This window comes from Mesocricetus auratus, unplaced genomic scaffold (assembly GCF_017639785.1).
Source record: "Mesocricetus auratus isolate SY011 unplaced genomic scaffold, BCM_Maur_2.0 Super-Scaffold_100015, whole genome shotgun sequence".
In the NCBI taxonomy this organism is placed as follows: Eukaryota; Metazoa; Chordata; class Mammalia; order Rodentia; family Cricetidae; genus Mesocricetus; species Mesocricetus auratus.
The window spans coordinates 8891784-8909969 of NW_024429198.1; the positions used below are offsets into that span (position 1 = coordinate 8891784).

The window sequence follows — 18186 nt, forward strand, 5'->3', positions numbered from 1 at the left end:
AGATTCTGCATGGATCTGGTGAGGACCTTGTCATGCAGCAGAGAGTGGAAGGGCAGCTGTGGGAGGAAGAGGGGTGCAAACAGGGACAGATGTTTTATAGGGGCCTATGTTGGTGGCTGCTAATGCACTTTCCCATGAGCTGCATTAATTCCCTTGGGAGGTTAGAGTTGCCACAATCCAAACATTCTTAGAGACCCCAGGACCTCTAAACACCATCCCATCAGCCAACTTTGGCATGAGCTCTGGTGGGGACAGAACACAGCAGGGGCCTGTACAGCAAAACACCGAAAGTGTTGGGCAGAGTCTGAGCCAAAGTGATGCTCAGAAAATCCCAGCTATGGCCTCATTTTGATCTGACATTGCTGCTATTTGGAGCAACAAGTGGCCGAGCGATGCTCTGAATTGCCTATTGAATTAGTGCTGGGAGGTTTCCTCTTTAGCTTATGCTCTCTCTAAAAGTGACACTAACACTGGAATGAGAGGTACTGGTGCCTTGAAATATTGATAAAATATTGCTTGGTGTTGACTAAATTTGAACCACGTAATTATAGAAACAAATAATTGCTCATCCCTAATTTTAAAGGTGTGTTTGGCTGAGGGTGTTTATTTTTATGGGTTGTTAAAACATTACTGTCTAATTATAAGGAGAAGAATGGCTTCTAGAATTGGGTAGACATTAATTTTAAAGACTCAAGAGACAGCTTGATCGGGACCATTAAGGCCTCAAGCAGAACCTAAAATTTCATGATATTAATATATGCAGCAGATTAGTTATTGGGAACTCTTTCTCCTCCCCCACCAGGAAAATTCACTACTTTCCCCAAAGGTAACAGAAAATATTTCTAAACGTACACGGTGCACTAAATTCCACAAATGCAGACCTCCTGGAAAGCTACTAAAAGGAACCATACTTCAGATACTTTAACAGTCTATCTCTTGTGGATGTTGTGTGCAGGGGCTAAAGAACAGCCTAGAAGATCAAGAGGATGAGATTTGCCATGGGCTGTGTAGAATGTGTGCAAAACTTTTGTAGAAAGGTCAGACAAATTCGGAGATAAAGAACAAAACAAAACAACCCTCTCCACACACAAAGTTCATCTTTGACTAGTGAATGCCTCCACCTTCAAAATCTGGCCTCTGACTATGACTACTCATTCTTTTCTGGTATGAAATACTCTCAAATGGATATGGAGAAGGAAATGCTAGATTCTGTGAAGCTGGCCCAGGGATGCGGGGATTTCTGGGAAAGAAGCATCCAAATGCTTTCTTCCCCATTTTCCATTAAGTTTATATAAGCCAGAGATCATAGAAGCAGTTTCTGAGTAAAGTCGCACACTCTCCCTTCACCCTCTAACAAAAACCATGCACATTGTGTTTCCTGGGCCGTCACTTCACGTTCTCGGTTGTCGAGTCTAAAGTTTGGACTCTTCAGACTTCTGACTTTTGCCCTTTTCGTGTCTGCAGGCAATAACTCGGGAGGGCCAGGCAACTCTCCCTCTGCACTGGGCCCTAACTCCCGCTTTGTCTTGACTATGGGGCCCTCTCTCAACTTCTCTAAGGTGCTTTGCTGAACCTCAAAGCCTGGCTGCCCTCACTCCTTTATTTTCCCATAACCCTTTGGGTGTCACTTTGCCACTGAACTGGACGATTTTGTTATCATGACTGGCAGTTGTATCCCCTAGGGCTGTGGTTCTGGAAATTGACATGTCAGAATCATTAGTTCTTAATTAAACGTCAACTAATTGGGAATCTTCAAGGAGTAGAGACCCTGGCAAGGTATCTTTAAAAGTAGCAGTTCTCAAACTTTTAATCTGCAAACTGCTTACCCGGGGACTCCGATTCAGTGACAACTAGGTAGAGCCTGAGAATGTGCCTTTCCAACGAGGTCTGATGGATGATGCATTGCTGAAGCACCCCAAGATTGCTCCCCACAAATCAGACGTCTTACTTGTACCTGGATACAAGTTTCTATCTTACGTTCACACATTGCCACAGAACTTAGAACTCTTCCTTCATATCCTGCTAGCCCCGGCTGCCACCACAACTTTAGGTTTTCCCCATAAGTGCATTCCAGCTCTGCCTTGTTCTTGTGCTCATGTTAAGTCACAGAATACAGCAGAAGGCTGAAGAACATGAGGACAAGAGGACAAAGGTCAGGGCTGCCCCTTCTTCCCTGTACGGATCTCATGGTTCCTTCGGTGCTGCCCCAACCTTGGTCTCTTTCCTTGCTGGCTCTTGTCATCTTATGTGCCTGTACCCGCTGGCTTCGCTGTCTACTCTCTCTCTCAGTCTCACATTTTCTTTCCTTCCCGCCTGCCCTTTTGACTCGATTTGAGCAGATCCGCACAAACGCAAACCAATGTCTGTAAGGCAAAGCATTTTCCTAAAACTTAAATACCGTTTGTTCAAGTCCATGACTTTTCCTCAGTAAGTGCTTCTGTCCTTCCCTGTGTAGATTGGATTCATCTCTTTAGTTTTGGGCAAAACTATGCTAGGCTCTGAGTAATTACTGCTTGCAGCACTGATGACGCCATCACAGTTTGTCTTTCAGCCTTTGTGTAGGTTCACACACCGACTTAACTACAGCCCGTGGCTCCCAGAGCTCTCAACAAGGCTGCCCGGTTGCTTCAGGGCACTCAGAAGGAGAGATGGCAAAACGTCATGGCCACACAACTCCGACCTCTGCCCACCAATTTGCCATTACTAGCTAAAGGTAGTTCACAGATTTTACAGAAGGTGGCACTATATTCCTTTTGATGATGTCATACTGAGTGCGGGGATTCCTGTTAGTGGCTGAGACTGGAAGCATCTACATTGTAAATGTCAGGGTAGAAAGGGCAACTAGGGGATGAAATCCAATCTTTTTGAGAAGGTGTTCAAAACCATGTAAGTGACTATGATTAAGAATAAAGTAAAAGTATTAGTTTATTTTAACTTATATGTATAATCTTTTCATAGGGTTACTGAGCTGTTAAGAGAAATTATTATTGAGTTGCTTTAGTCTGTTTACTACATGAGACCATTAGATATTTGTTTCTGTCCAAGGCTAGCCTGAGAAACATTCCTATGACCTGAGAGAACTTTGGAATCTCTGCCTTAGTCCAATGTTTTTTTTTTCCTCTAAGGTTTTCAGACGCAATTAGTCTGGAATAGTCTCATCAGCTGCTTTTTCTTCCTAGTTGGTTGAAATTAAAGGTTGTCCCATGTGTCGTCACACTGGAGGCCCATCATGCTTCTCCCCTTCTTTTGCTTTTTGGGGGGTGGGACTGAACCTGGGGCCTTGGCACGTTAGGCAAGCATTCTTCCATTGAGCTACCTCCCCCGCCTTTTCTCTTTCATTTTGTAAAATCTGTTCTTATTTTCTTCTACTTCTAATTAGAAAATAGGCCCATTTGTCTGTCGGTGTCACATTACTGCAGAGACAGATCTGGAAAACAGCCACCTCAGCAGTTTGAGACGGACTCTTCCATCCCCGGCAGCACCCCTGGGTGGAGGGACAATGTCAGTTCTTGCTTTTGATATTTTTCTTCTCTTGTTATTATTCCCTTGAGTGTTATGATTTGAGGAGGAGGAAGGGCAGCAGAAAATGGCAGAAGACAGTGTGGGATGAGGAAGGGAACTGTGTCTTGCTGCCAGTAGACTATCCAGATCCAATGAGTCAGGGAAAGATACGACTGTGAAGGGATTTCACCATTAATCACCACATTTTTCAGCCACCGAGATTTGCTAATTACCTTATTTTGCCTTTGAAGTGCTACAGAGCTCAATATTCAACTTCACTTCATTATACATAGACGTAGTGGGGCACGTACAATGAGGTTCTCAACATTTAGAGACCTCAAGCACACGCTGTATATTAGCCAATGGTGCTCATCTCTCTGGTGCTGCCCTACAACTCCAGCTGGGAATGCAGCTGCCTGAACTTCCCAGGTGAAGAAACCAAAGCCTGGAAGGCTCGCTTACCCATTCAGGGTCCTGGCAACTGGCAGTTTAGTGATGAAGATTTGGACCTGTACATCCGTAGCTTGCAACTTTCCTCTGTGGCTATTTTCCCTGTCACAATTATAATCGTGAAACCCATTGTGCTGCTACCATCCTGGACTTCAAGAATCTGTGGTATTATGGAAATCAGATGGTATCACAATTTGGGAAGGAAAAAAAGCGGGGGAGGGGATTTCAATCATTTTTGACAAAGTGCTTTTTAAAGCTTAATCTTCTATGGTAATAATGCTATTTGCATTGTGAAAACGCTTTAAAGATTAAAATAAAAACTATTACTCTATTAACACAGTGGTGTCAAGTGGCACAGAGGAAATGAAGTATAAGCAGGGAAGATTCTTTTCTTAGTGGTCCCAGCAGGTGTGAGTTGCAAAGCAAATTGGTTACAAGATCCTTGGGGCATCAGTGTTGCTGTTCACCAGGTCTCTGGATATTTTCCTCTCTTACTTTATGCCACATTAATAATTCACTGTACTGGAACATTGCCTGGCTACCTCAACCCAAGCTACCTTCATTTATAGTGGTAAATACTTAAGGAGAATATTTGCACAGAGTTATTCAGGGGTATTTGATCACAGATTGAAATGTGAACATGCAGCCTTAGGAATCTGCAAAATTTATGCTGTTTGCATGCTGTCCTGATGAAGGTGTTTTAAAATCAATCATAGGCAAGGGCATTTTATCATCTGTATTTTTATGTTCATTCTGAGTGTAAGAGATGAGTGACAGTTATTTTCTTGTCCGTTCCACCTACTGAAATGCAGAATCTGCAGCCTATGTACTGGAGACCCTGGCTTGTCTTTTACATCTTCGCCTAGGTCAAATTTTCTTCAGCAAGATAGCTTGTGACATGAGTAGATGAACTTATCATAACCATTGAGGAATTCTGCCTTGCTGAGTGAGTTCAGGACCTCACTCCTCACTCTACTTTCTAGTCAATAAAATGCATCTTTCCTCAACGTTGCTACAGTTAAATCCTAAGAATTTAAGATGCTTGGTTCTGGCCAATTATCTGGAATAAGACTAACCACTCCCACTCTGAAGCAACAGTGACTACTATATCTATTGTCTGCGCCTGAGTTTGGCCAAGAAAAGGCAATTTTTTTTTCTGAGAGCCAGGGGTGCAGGGAGAAGCAGAGTTAAGAAACAGTTAAAGCCTCAGAATGTTTGCTTTCAAATTGAGAAAAAGGACTTGCTCTTCTCACAGCAAAATCGCTCCATTTCTATTTTTAATAGGCCCCACTTTAAAGACTAGCTGGACCCCATTTTTCCAGCTAAAGTAAAAAATTAGAGGATTTATGATAATCTTCCAGTGGATGGTTGTGGGCGGTTCGTTTTCCACTGAGCATTCGCTCTCTGTTGCACTGCTAATATTTCTCAGCTTCTTGCTACACTTTCATCCCACAACTACTCAAGCGAGGAGAGAAAAAGTCTCACCAGATAAACAACAATTCATACTGTATTGGGGAATAGTTTACACCCTCCCTGTCTATTTCTTAGCAGTAACTTCTTGGGGCCTTTAAGTCTAGACTGTCAAAGCACCCAAAGGAATCCTACCTTGCCCACGTACTGATAATCGGATCCTGTGTATTCCTCTAGGAGGAAGAACTGATTCCACATCCAACTCCTTTTCGAACGGCTCAGCTCATTCCTGCTGTTTGCAGAGAGCTCCAGGGCCCTCCTCTTTGCTGGGAAGTCACTAGTCCTTTTAGATAACGGGCTTGAGAAAGTTGGGTAGGGCTGGCCAACCCAAAAGAGCAGCAAGATGTACGGGTAAGTTCTCATGCTGATGGCAAGGTAGGCAAGGCACGCGAGTCTCTGGACAGTGAGTTCCTCTTTCCTTACAGCCTCTTTTCACTGCGCGGGATCCAGGCTCATTCCTCCTCTCGTCCTTAGTGTTCTTTGCTTGGCTCTCAGGAGGTATCTGGAAAGAATAATAACGTATCAAGCAGTTTTAGAGATGCTTAAAATTCAGTGTTAGAGCAAATAGGCAGGAAAAAGAGCACAGAGATTTGAATAGCAAAATAACAACAAAAAAGTTGGCTATCAATTTTGAAACGAGGAAAACAGTCTTTTAGGTACGCAGAATGGGATATGCAGAACAGGAGGCACGAGCCCAGCAGGAAATGCTCTTTCTGATTTTCCTTTTATATCTCGCACAAATCCGACTTTAAGTAATAGCTTTGCTAGAGTTCAACACACCACGATGGATCATTTCACTACTCGTTTGCTTTGGAATATGTGGGCTGAGATCTGGTTAGAAGCGATGCGTTTGTGTTTCTGATTCTATTTGCATATTTATCTCCACGAGCAAGTCCAAGCAAAGAATACCACAGACAATTTCAATTCAATTGAAAGTGGATCATTTTGAAGTTGCCCTGGAATAGACTGAGCACCTGTGATGTGCCAGGCACAAGGGGAGCCAGAACATGCTCTGCAGACTCTTGGCTGAGGAGATGTGCTATGATGGATAAGCCGGGTCAAATAAGGTTGGAAAACACCATACGCCTTCTCTTCAAAAATGCAGTTTGCAGAGAGAAGCTTCTGAAGTGATCTATATATACATATATTTTTCTTTGTAATGGTATTAGTAATCTTGCATTTAATTAAAAAAACCTAGCAAACTTGACCAGGCACACACACTCCTGTCCCTAGGCCTGCTGTACCATGAGACCTGTTTACACTATGAAAAATTATATAGAATTTATATTTAAGAATCCTGTAATATATTTTCTGTTGGTCACCTGTCATGTGCTGTTTAAGCTCATTGAGGAACTGGCTTTAGAAACTTAGTTGTCTCAGAATGTCACCAAAGAGCACTTGTCTGGGGATAGGCTGCTCCCATAACTCTGTGACAGGGAGGAAAGAGGTCAGAAAAGCAGCCCAAGAGTAAAAACATTGCGTCTTAGAGAACAGCTAAAAGGTGAGCCACTTCCACCTGAGGTGACTATTGTCTGTCCCATTCCAGGAAAATGCCTACAGTGGAAATAGGGAGTTGCACGTTGAACCATGGGACACCCATCCATGGAGAGAAAACTCAGTTGGGAACTCCAGTTGACTGCCTCAACGTCTCTAGTCAGTTTTTTTCTGGATTTTATGAACTCTGATTTGATGGTCTTTTGTTTGCTCTCTCTGTTAGATTACCCTAATCATTTCTACTGGAGACTGTAAGTTCCTGATTTGATGATGTCTATCTGCTGTTTCTACCTATCAGGCACTTACTGTTTACCTCTTCACTTGAAACCAAAAGGATGGCTATGGTAGATCTTCTCCCAGATCATACAGAATAAACTTGTAAGTAATATTCCAATTTCCTTAGGAAATCCTTGAATTGTATCTCTAAATTTCACTTGTGTTGTCAGCAATCAAATTGTTCAAATAGTTTCTGATTTCACAAATGCATTAAGCATATCCCAGTATTATAGCAAGGACCACTGATTATGTGGTTTTTCAGAGAAGTCAGCTATTAAACAATGTGGATAATTATATTCCATGGCAAATATTAACTTTCAAGAATATAACCTATTATTTAAAAAAATTCTGGAGCCAGACTCTTGGCAAAGATGTCCAGCCTGATTCAGTGGCTTATGCAATTAAAGTCATACATGCCATATCTCCTTCCTATACTTTCCTCCTGCCTTGCATCCAAAGACTGCTGTCATTATAGTCCTGCTCCACCATATCTGGCCTACATTCCTTGGAAAAAGGAATTCAATGAATCCAACAGATGACATGTTTATCATCCTATTTGAGTATTTTCTTGAGTAATGCACCAATAACTCCAAGAACTTTGTGATGAGAACACAATGGTTACTGGGTGGGGCCATCCTCTCTAAACCATACAGATAAATACTGTGGGTAATTGGTCCAGTGTTTTGTTTCTACTTTATCCCTACTATCCTGTCACACCAGTGCACATAGCTGACAAGGATTTCAACTTTGAGTTGTTTTTCAGCCCAGCCATGAGTAATTATAGACATTTAACACGAAACTGAAAGCATTCTATTGGGAGGGAGGGGAAATATTCCATCATGTTCAGTATCTTCAAACCTTTATTCGATTATTATGCATCTTCCTGACAGCAGGTTGGGGAAGTTGAAAGTTCCACAGGTGACAGAGTTTGCACTGTGACGATTAGTCAAGTTGGAGTAATGCCAGGCCACAGTGCACTCATCAGGCGTCTGCCTCAGCACAGGTGCGGGCTGACCAACGATCTGTAAGGTAGGGATGCTTCTTCCTTCTCTTGTTGGTTGGAGCAGTGAAGGGACCGAGAGAGCATGTGGAGAAAAGCTCTCCAGAGACACTTTTTCATTTTTAGAAATAGAGATTACCCTGAGCTTGATTCAGTGAAGATTACATTTTTTTCTTAATTTCCCACATCCGCCATTATTTGCAAAGACAAACCCTGCAGTGAAGAATTACACGTCTGCTGCTCTGCTCTGTGCGTGCCCCATGGTGCTGGCAGGAGAGAGGGCTGCAGAGAATGGAGGTGTCAGCTGTTGAAAAGCCGACTCCTAAAGGCCATTCTAAAGAAGAGTCGATCCCTGTGGGCGTTGTATGCAAACTCTACAAGCTGTTGCCACTTGAATATTAAATATTAGTTCTTTTTTAATACCACAGATACCAAAATGTCAAGTATTTCATTTTTTTCTTAGTTAGGAGTGAGCTTTTAAAGCGATGCAAATTTAAGCAGTTTCCATGTTCACTGTAATGTTAGTATTGCTATGATCCAGCTCCTGTATCAATCTGACAGGCAGAGACCTAATGAAAAACTCAATATGCAAAACGCAATGACAACGATCTGCTCATATTTGATGTTAGTTTTTTTAGAAGGGCATATTTCTATGTAATTTTATCTTTGTGAATTTGGGAAAATTGCCTAATTCCATTTGACCTCAGGTTTTCTTTTGTTGGCAAGGTTATTTTAATATCTGTTCCAGAGAGGGGCAGTTTGAGGAGGAGTAAAATGAGTCATTACATACAGAGAACCTGAGATGGTGCCTGTCACTTAAAAATGTATTGCCAAATATTAACTTTTATTATTCTTGTTAATACCATTTGCATTGCAAACGCAGATCCAAATATAACATGCTGGGAGAGTCTGAAGATGCTCAGGTCCCTCTTAGGACTAAATGTTTTTGCATTGTCCGGAAAACACCTCCAAGCAAATCAGGATTCTTTTAGAATTCAGGAATAGAAGCACTTTAGAGTTGAGGTAGGCCCATTCACTAATCGTTCACTTTTGTGTGGCCTTCAGTTCAGCTCTGACAGTTATAGCATGGAAAGGGAAAGCAGACACACCCTGTCTCCATGACCACTGCTCACACGAGGGACAAAAAGCCGAGTGTACTAGAGGAGCCATACATTCACAGAACGTGTGTGTTTTTCATCCTGTCCCTCTTACAATGTCAAGATTAAGAAGAAATCTTTCCTTTATTCAGGTGTAAAAAATACAAGAGCCAGCCTCAACTTAGCTCTGGCTTTGTACAAATGGTCTCGGTAATGAGCATGCCAACACAATTCTCATGTATTTTTAGATAAGGATGTGATCTGACGAGAATGAATGCTATTTACATTTTAGATTTTGCCTAATCCGAAATTATGAAGTGGAAAAAAACTGAATGTACTCCAAACAAATGTCTTTAATGTACAACAGCAATAGCAGTAGCAACCACCTCCCCGGGTTCAAGGTGTTGAAGGCCAGGGATTCAGGCAAAGAAGTGCTGCAAATCATCAGAGCTTTGAGGAGTGTGGGAGGCAGGGCATTCCTGAGCAGTGGAGATAGGAGAGAAGCATGTGGCAAACTCTAATGGACATGAGGCTCACTCTGTAGTCTCCCAAAGTCAGCTGGAGGTAAAAACAACTGAGAGCATGCATTCATGATGGACTTTAAAACTACGCGCATGGTGTTGAGTCAGGAAAGAGCCAGAAGATAGATGGTGGGAGGGGACAGCAAAGCGAAGTAGAGGCTGTGCCAGTGTGTCACCCATGCCCCCCCTTCCATGCCTGTTGGCATCAAGAGCAAATCGGCTAGGCGCACAAACAATGCTGTAAAAACTCGACTTGAACTGTCTAATTACCATCGGATGGAAGCTTACAAAGACCCCGCCTCTACTTTGGATTTTCTTTTGGGAGCAAAGCTGCTCTCTCTTAAAGGCAATTGTTGCTTTGTAAATGTGCTTAATCCAGAGAAACAGTTTGAATCTCATAGAAGCTTGATTTTAGTGACATGCAGAAGATAATTAAGATGTTTATGAATAGTAGGGCAAGATCCCCCATAATGTTAGTAATTGTATACATGGAAACTGTATTTGTCCAGAAGACAATATGAACTGTAGTTGTCATGAGGATACTTAGTCAAGGGGGCTGGAGAGATGACTCTGGTTAAGAGGACTAGCTGCTCTCCCTGAGGTTCCAAGTTTAATTCCTACCACCTACGTGGCAACTCACAACTGTTTGTAGCATCCTCACACAGACATACATGCAGGCAAAACACCAATGCATGTAACATAAAAATAAATAAATCATTAAAAAATACTTAGTCAAGCCCAGGTTTTACTCATGTATGCCATTTAGAAAGTTGGATCTATTAATTCAGGTTCTACCTATTCCCAATGATTAATGATTAATCTAGAAGCTGAGTTGATAGTCTCCATTGATTAACAAAGCCTTTTCCTTAGATTTCAGTCTTTCATAATATGAAAAACTTTTCACTGCATGTGTAGAGCGAGAAGGAGAATTACAAGGTCTTTGAGTTCCCTAGGGCACGTTGAAATCACCTTTCATTCACAAATCATTAATATGCTAATTAGAAAATGTCTCCATTGATTGAATTGCTTCTCTGGTGACTTATGTTTGCTAACAGTTTGAACGACTTGACTGTAGTATCAGGTTTGATGCTGATTCCATTACACTATTTACAGACAAATAATATTAGATATATTGAAAGTGATATAATTACTCTAATGCTTTAAAGTTCAGACTTGGCATACATTTATGCCCTAGTGTTCTTGATTAATTCTAATCAGGACAATGTTTCTATATTCTCTCTAGTTTACAAATGAAACCAAACACATTCATTGTTTTGTATGTGAGGTCTTCAGTTTGATATTGAAAGCGCAGCAAGCATTCCGTGGAGCAATGTTGTGAGCCTACTTCAGCCACTGACCATAGTAAAAGAATTTTTAAAAATTGATTATGAGATTATTTCTTCAGATAAATGATGTTGAATATATGTATCTGTATAATAGCATAATATTTTGCTTGAGGCTACCCACAGAAAACATTGCTATAAAAATCATCTACACTAGGCATCCAAGTCATAAGCATAGCTTTTTAGCCTATGTACCATCAGTCCCTTATTAATTTTTAGTACCTTTCCTTTTCCACTTTATAATTTATGAAGTAGGAAACATCTGGTTGTTTATAACTACTTAGCTTTATTCCTGACCCAAATGCACTCCAACTAAGAGTATGACATTCTTTCTAAAAATCACTATTGAACAGTTTCATACATTAATATAAACAAATTTTTAGTTGTTTCCATCCCTCATTCCCCTGCTCATCCCTCTCCCTCTCCTGTTAAAACCAATCTTTTCCCAACATCTCCCTCCCACTTTAATGCCTTCTTTCTGTGTGATATACTAAGTTGAATTAAGGGTTTCTTGCCTGAGTCTGGGTGGAAGGTTATTTAGTGGCACAAAGGAAACTATCAGTGGCTATGCCATTGTGTGTTATGGCACCCTTAGCTGTCAATAGTACTTTAGGGAGGAGAGTGGCGTCATGGGCCATCCCCTGTTCATCATGAAGTGGAGACAGGCCTAGGCTTGTGTGGGTCCTATACAGATAATCATAGATGCAGAGAGTGCATGGGCTCCGCTGATGTGTCACATCTAGATGATGTCATTTTGCTGCGCACCTCCTCATATGCTAGTCCTTACATTCTTTCTGCTCCCTCTGAACATGCCCTCTCGTCCCGCTTTGGTGCACTGGGGCCAGGATATTGTTTAGTTCATTAAGATCTAGCTAGTTAAAGAAGCGGAACATATACCAGGATGAATTAAACTGTGGTGCTAAACAGACACGTAAAAAAGAGCTTTATAACCAATTAAGTTTGTTTAAGAGTAATTTTTTTAATCACTCGACGAACTTGGTTGAATAGGTTGCCGTCTGCTGTGACTAAAAATGCATCTATTGGACACGGAGGACCTGCTGGGAGTTGGGACAGGAGGATAACGTCATCACAAAATATCTGGTAGGGATTTCACTTGAAGTCTTCATTTCTAAACCCCCATTTCATTTTTCTGTAAATGTCAAAGTCACTGTTGAGTAAAATTGGTTCCGTTTCATGTGTGTAATGAACTCCACTGAAATGTGTCAGGCGGCTTTGGCACCTCTCACCATGTAGCACTTCTCCTGTGCCAATGAATCATCATGGCAGCAGCCCTCAAATGATGCCTGATTTTTTTTGTAAATGTTTATATTTGTGAATAACATGCCAAGCTGTTTGCAAACGAATGCATTTCCAGATGAAGCCATTTCAACAGTATTACGCTCGTTCTAAAATCATATTCCACACATTAGATTAATGAGGATAAAATCAAATGTGGTACAGTACATAAAACAGGATTTTATACATAGTTGGGGGCCTAAGGAGTATTTGGTTTGAAATATATAGGACAAAACAAACGCATGTGAATCAAAGATCACTTCTTGTTCTACATGTAGAAAAATACCTAAATTATGTTATTGTCAGAGAGATGATCACAATGTGGAGAAGGCTAGACTCTGCATGCCATATGTCTGGGTCAAAAATCTCAGTTCTGCCTGATAATAGCTGGACAAATAGAGGGCCTCCGTTTTCTTTATTCATAGTATTTCCTCTCATATGCCTGTGAGGATGAAGTAAACATTTGAATATGTGTGGTTTGACTGTTACACTCAAAGTCTGAGAATGACTTAGCAAAGGGTACGTGTAGGCCATCCTTGGACCACGAATTGCCTATTCAAGCATTTTTAGTTTGTCTTTTTAAAATCAGGTGTCAATGGCATTACCTAGTCAAAGACACATACTACAAGGCCAAGCCACAGGAGAAGATATGCCCACTGATGTAATAGGGCATGGCTATTATGGGCATCACCAACTGCTCTCAGACTGGATTGAGGCCTGCTCAATAGGAGGGAATACATACCTGGTACTGTAAATCCAATTAAAAACCCATAGTAACATTGACTTGGTACCAAACTGCAATCAAAATATTGTTGATACCCGTAGACAAATGCCACTTTCATCTTTCATCAGAGAAGCTTCTCTTCACAGTGAATGGTGGTGAATGCAGATGCTCATAGCTGCCCAAGATGCTTAGAATAAATGACAGACAAGCGCTCATCCCTAAGCAGGACATTTCTATCACCACTTCTATGGGTCAGGTGGCACTGTGGTAGAGGGAGCAGGACATATGGGTAGGCCTGAAGGAAGCAGGACAGAGAAATACTATCTTCAGGGCATTACAGAGCTCTTGCAAAAAAGATCTCACAGCAGCTGAAGTTGTTTGCTTTGGGCCTACAAAGATTGGGTCTGTCAACAATCAGTCATGGATTGGGGCAGGCTCTAATGAACTATTGGCAAATGATGGACTCTGGGATAGTCAGTATCTTCAGCTATATATTTAAAGGGGAGCCTACCAGACTCCAGTGGTTAGTTTCAAACTCGTGGCCACACATATGGTCTTGGTTAAATCAGTGGGGGCATTAAACAAAACAAAAGGGCATGAGAAGAGACCTGTGGAGAGGAGGCGAGAGCCTAGGGGTAGGCAGATAGAGGATGAGAGTAAACAGGATCCACTATATACGTATTTGCCATAAGCAAAGACTAGATTTAATCAATTTAAAAAGCAAATATGAATCATGTTCAAAATTTAGTTCAAAATGAAGTAAAGCCGAGTCTCAGTGTCCCTCGCTTTTATTTATGGAGTGTGGGGATCTGCCCTCCACAGCAGTACTTTCTGCTTGCCACAGTCCACACTGCTCCTTATTGCTTTCCCTAATGAGGGCCTATGTTCAACTGTCATTTGTAACCTCCTTCTCATGGATCCACTTGCAACATTCCCTTGTGCGTCTTGCCTGGGAGCCTTCAGGCATGTGAGCCCTCTCTTTCTCTAAAAGGACTTACTGATGCAAAGAAAGGAAAAGAGGAAGTATTTTATACTTTTAATTAGCTGTTCACAGTAGGAATTTTAAACATTTCTGTAGCAGGCCATAGGTTTAGGCTACAGAAATGTATGAAGACCTGGCTTCCTCTGTTTATATGTTAGCTTTCTCCAGCCCATGACATTAATTTTTGTTTTTTTGACATATAGCCACTTAAGACAGTACAACTTAAATGAGACTGGAAGATGTCAAAACTCACTAATCAATTAGCATAAATGGCTTCCAGACTTCTCTGAGTTTGTTCTTCCTTCAGTCCTCAATGAAAGGGCAGCCTGGGAGAATTTGCTGGTAGCTATGGGTGAGCGGGGGACAGAGTATTTTTGTTGGTATGAGAATGTCAACAGGTCCAGACTTATTAAATTATAAAAGGAACCACATGATTGGGTGTGTCATTGAGTAGCTGTAGGTATATACAGTCAAGGTGGATATATATCATAGTTATATAAAGGCAAGACATATAAAACGTAATGAGGAGTGGAGTTATTATTATTTTTGTTAATGTAACTTATCAGTTCTTATATCAAGTCTTTTAATGAATGTTTTACATTTTTCAGTGATGTCTAACTCATTCATACTATTCTGGTTAACATTTAATGAATCCTGTTTCTGGACCCACTACGTGCCAGATCCACATTAGGTATATCATGATGATCCTATGAATAGAAAATAGAAATTGAAGCTCAGAGAGGTAGAGAAACTTGTTCAAGATCATTCAGTAAGCATTATGATGACGTTAAACACTATAGAGGCATCAGATGAAAGTGGCCTTACCCTGAACCTCCACAGGGAAGTCACAGGCCAGGCTCAATATAGCTATGACCTTAGAGTTGATGCTTCATGACTTTCCTCAAAATTAGCACCAGCACAGGTCTCCAAGGGGCAAAAACAGTCATCACAGAGCATATGAGCTAAATGACAGCAAACATATGTTGTGCCATGCCAGGTAATAGGACAAATGTTTTACAAAAATGTTAAGTACTATAGCAATCTGAGATGGGGCCACTCTCTTATTTTGTTGCATAATTGAGCAACACAGAATTAGAGGGTCTGGAGCCAGTGCCCAAGGGAACACAGTGAGTGAGTGGCAGTCATCGACACATTCTTCTTAACCAAGACATTAACAATCCCATTTGTATTTTGCTTATGAAAACAGCATCCAGGTGTTATTTACTCTTACTTCAGACAAAATTCTTACAAATTTATCATGAGCTTTCTAAATCCCCACCAAATAGGAGATGAGGCAAGTAGTGCTGGAGGCTGGGCTAGACACATTGGGGGGGGGGCAACTGAAGCTCAGAGAGTAGCTGCAAAGGCAGAGGAGATGGAAGGGAGAGTCAGGGCCTGGCCTTGGGAGCGCCGTGAAGACTTATGATAGGGTGCTAAGGGGAGGACCGGGGATATAGCAACACTAAATAAGATAAGTGGTTGCAGGGGTGAAAGTGTGCATGCAGCAGTTAGGCATGGGATGCATGTAGAACTAGATTCATGAGTTAATAATGATCTAAGGACTAAGCATGAACATGGAGAGCTTGAAGGCATCGTGATGATACACACATGGATACACACAATGATGACCTTAAGCAGCTAAGAAAAGATTCAAATTCTCTTGAATACTTGGCATGAGAAGGCATAGATGTATAGAAGAAATGTGAGAGTTACTGTGAAAAGTTGCTCTAGTAGTATTTACAGAATCTCTCTCTTTCGCCTTGCGCAAGCTTTTATATCTCTAGGCTTTTGTTTCTTAAGTATGAAATTAGAGGGCTAGATTAGCACTGGGAGAGAAGCAAACGCGCTCCAGATTGCCCATGAATGTCCCTTCACTAATAACTACAAGGCGTACGACATTGCCAAGAGGCTTGACCCATTGAGCTTAATTCCCTTACTTTTCACTCAAGAATAGTCAAGTTGGGGGTTTCAGTGGAGGTGGTAAACAAAACATCCCTTGTTCTCTTTCAGAATACAAAGAAATGAAGAAATAAAGGAGTAGCAGATGAAGTAAAAGTTACATTCTTCATCACTTAAAAAGAAAGCCAGGTGGAAAAAAATGGCTTAGAGTAAAAGTCAAGCAGGATTTCTAAGTAAACTCTTGAATTAGGCAGGCTCCCATGGAACCTGGGTTACCCTTTACTTTGCCTTTAAAAAATGAATGAAGAAATGCTTTGTACCTCTGGATGAGCTGAGTGGCCAACTCAAGGTATGGAAGCAGAGGGCTGAAGAAAGTGATGTGTAGGTGCCATTCTTAACCCCCACTAATTAAAATCAGTAGAGCCAGTGAATCACTTATTATTTATTGATAATTCTTGAACTTATAGGTTTGCCTCTTGGAGTTGTTCACAACATTACTAAACGGAAAAATATGAATAATTTAAAGATGGAGAGCTTACTTAAAGTTTCCCTAAAAATATCTTTTGCTTCAGGTCAATCAATGCATTACATAAAAAAATTCTTTTCCATTTTGTCTCACCTTTCTGAACACACACACACACACACACACACACACACACACACACACACACACACACACAAACACATGCATGCACACATCCAGAAAGGATATTTTTATTTGCTCCCGACATTTGCCTGTTAACACTGAAAAACCTCTGTGGCTATTCTCACTTCAAAGGAAAACAGTATTTTTAGAGGTGCAGGGAACCAAAAGTCAAAGCTTCACTGTTGTCTGAATAGCTTTGTTTCTTCAGTGTGTTTTATGTAACACTATTTGCAGAGGATGCTTACCATAAATTAGATGCTTCTTAGAATATCTTGGTGTAATAATTTAGAAGAAATGTATTTTAATAAATAATGCATGACAATTTAAAGAGGCAGTACAACATTCAGAGTTCTTTGAGATTAAAAAAATGAAGAGGACTTGTGAGGGTGAAGACATTGTAACTAATTGGAGATGTTAGCTGACCATCAAATTAAATTTGCACTAGAGACTTAGACAATATCCTTGAATGGAATACCGGGTACTGTATCAACTTTGATTGCCTTCGTTTGGAAACTTTAATTAGAACCCCCGTTTACTTGAGTCAAATTGTGCATAAAATATCGCACAAAAACATTTTAAAAGAGAATTCTAATTATACCACTAAAGAAGTGCCCCTGTTCAATGTTTACTAAACACTTGCCAGAACAAGTTAATTAATACATGCTTAAATATGTGAAAGAAGAAGAAGGAAAAGGAGGGGATCACATTTATCTTTTGTCAAGGTTTGCTACAGTTGTCACAGGAGTTCCGTTTGCAATTTAACAACTGTCTGTCACATGTATAATTACAAACAATGGGGTGCCAGAACCCAGCACAGGTCAGGGGGAGAGCTTGTCCCCACTGGAAGCCCCTGTTCCAAGCTGTTGCTCAGCTCTGCGGTCTGCTCCACAGTTGTCCAGTCAAGTGCTTTTCCCTTCATCCTCTTTTGTGCTGTGGTATCATATCAGGATGCTCAGTTATTGCTTCCTCAAATAGGTCAGGAATACAGCTTTTTTAATTATTTAAAACTATAGAAAAATATTTTTAATAAAAAGACCAGATGTGGAGAGAAAGAAGAGTTTGGGTGGTACTGAGTTTTTACTTCTAATTTCATTTCTTTATTTTAAAATATTTCAGTTTACATTTATTGGTGTGTGAGTGGTGAGCATATGAGGGTAGAGGTCAGAGAGCAACTTCCGGGAGCTGATGCTCTGCTTCTATCATGTGGCTTCCAGGGATTGAACTCAGATCCTTAGACTTGGCAGCAAGCACCTTCCGTGGCTAAGTCATCTGGCCAGCCCCTTTCTGTTAAAATCGATTTCCTGTCTTTTGTTTACACTGATCTCTCACTTTCCCTATTTGTGAATGTGAGCCATGATGAGTTGTATTAGACAGATGAGTACTGGCAAGCAGCTGAGGGGTCGCTAAAGTCCCAACCTTTCAGAGATGTGCTATTACTTTAGAAACTTTATGGAAAGTCAGAAGAAAAAATACTGAAAACTGATTTT

General features: G+C 41.0%; 1 protein-coding gene across 3 annotated transcripts in view; it reads right to left on the minus strand.

Moving 5' to 3' along the window:
- The window catches only part of Cdh6 (cadherin 6), a 134503-nt gene that overhangs the window by 54646 nt on the left and 61671 nt on the right, over positions 1 to 18186 (minus strand). For all 3 annotated transcript variants that reach the window (XM_005078022.4, XM_013119064.3, XM_013119065.3), the window contains exon 2: positions 5557 to 5923. In XM_005078022.4, the coding sequence (XP_005078079.1) occupies positions 5557 to 5784 (228 nt within the window). In that variant the 5' untranslated portion in view covers positions 5785 to 5923. The remainder of the gene's footprint in view (positions 1 to 5556; positions 5924 to 18186) is intronic.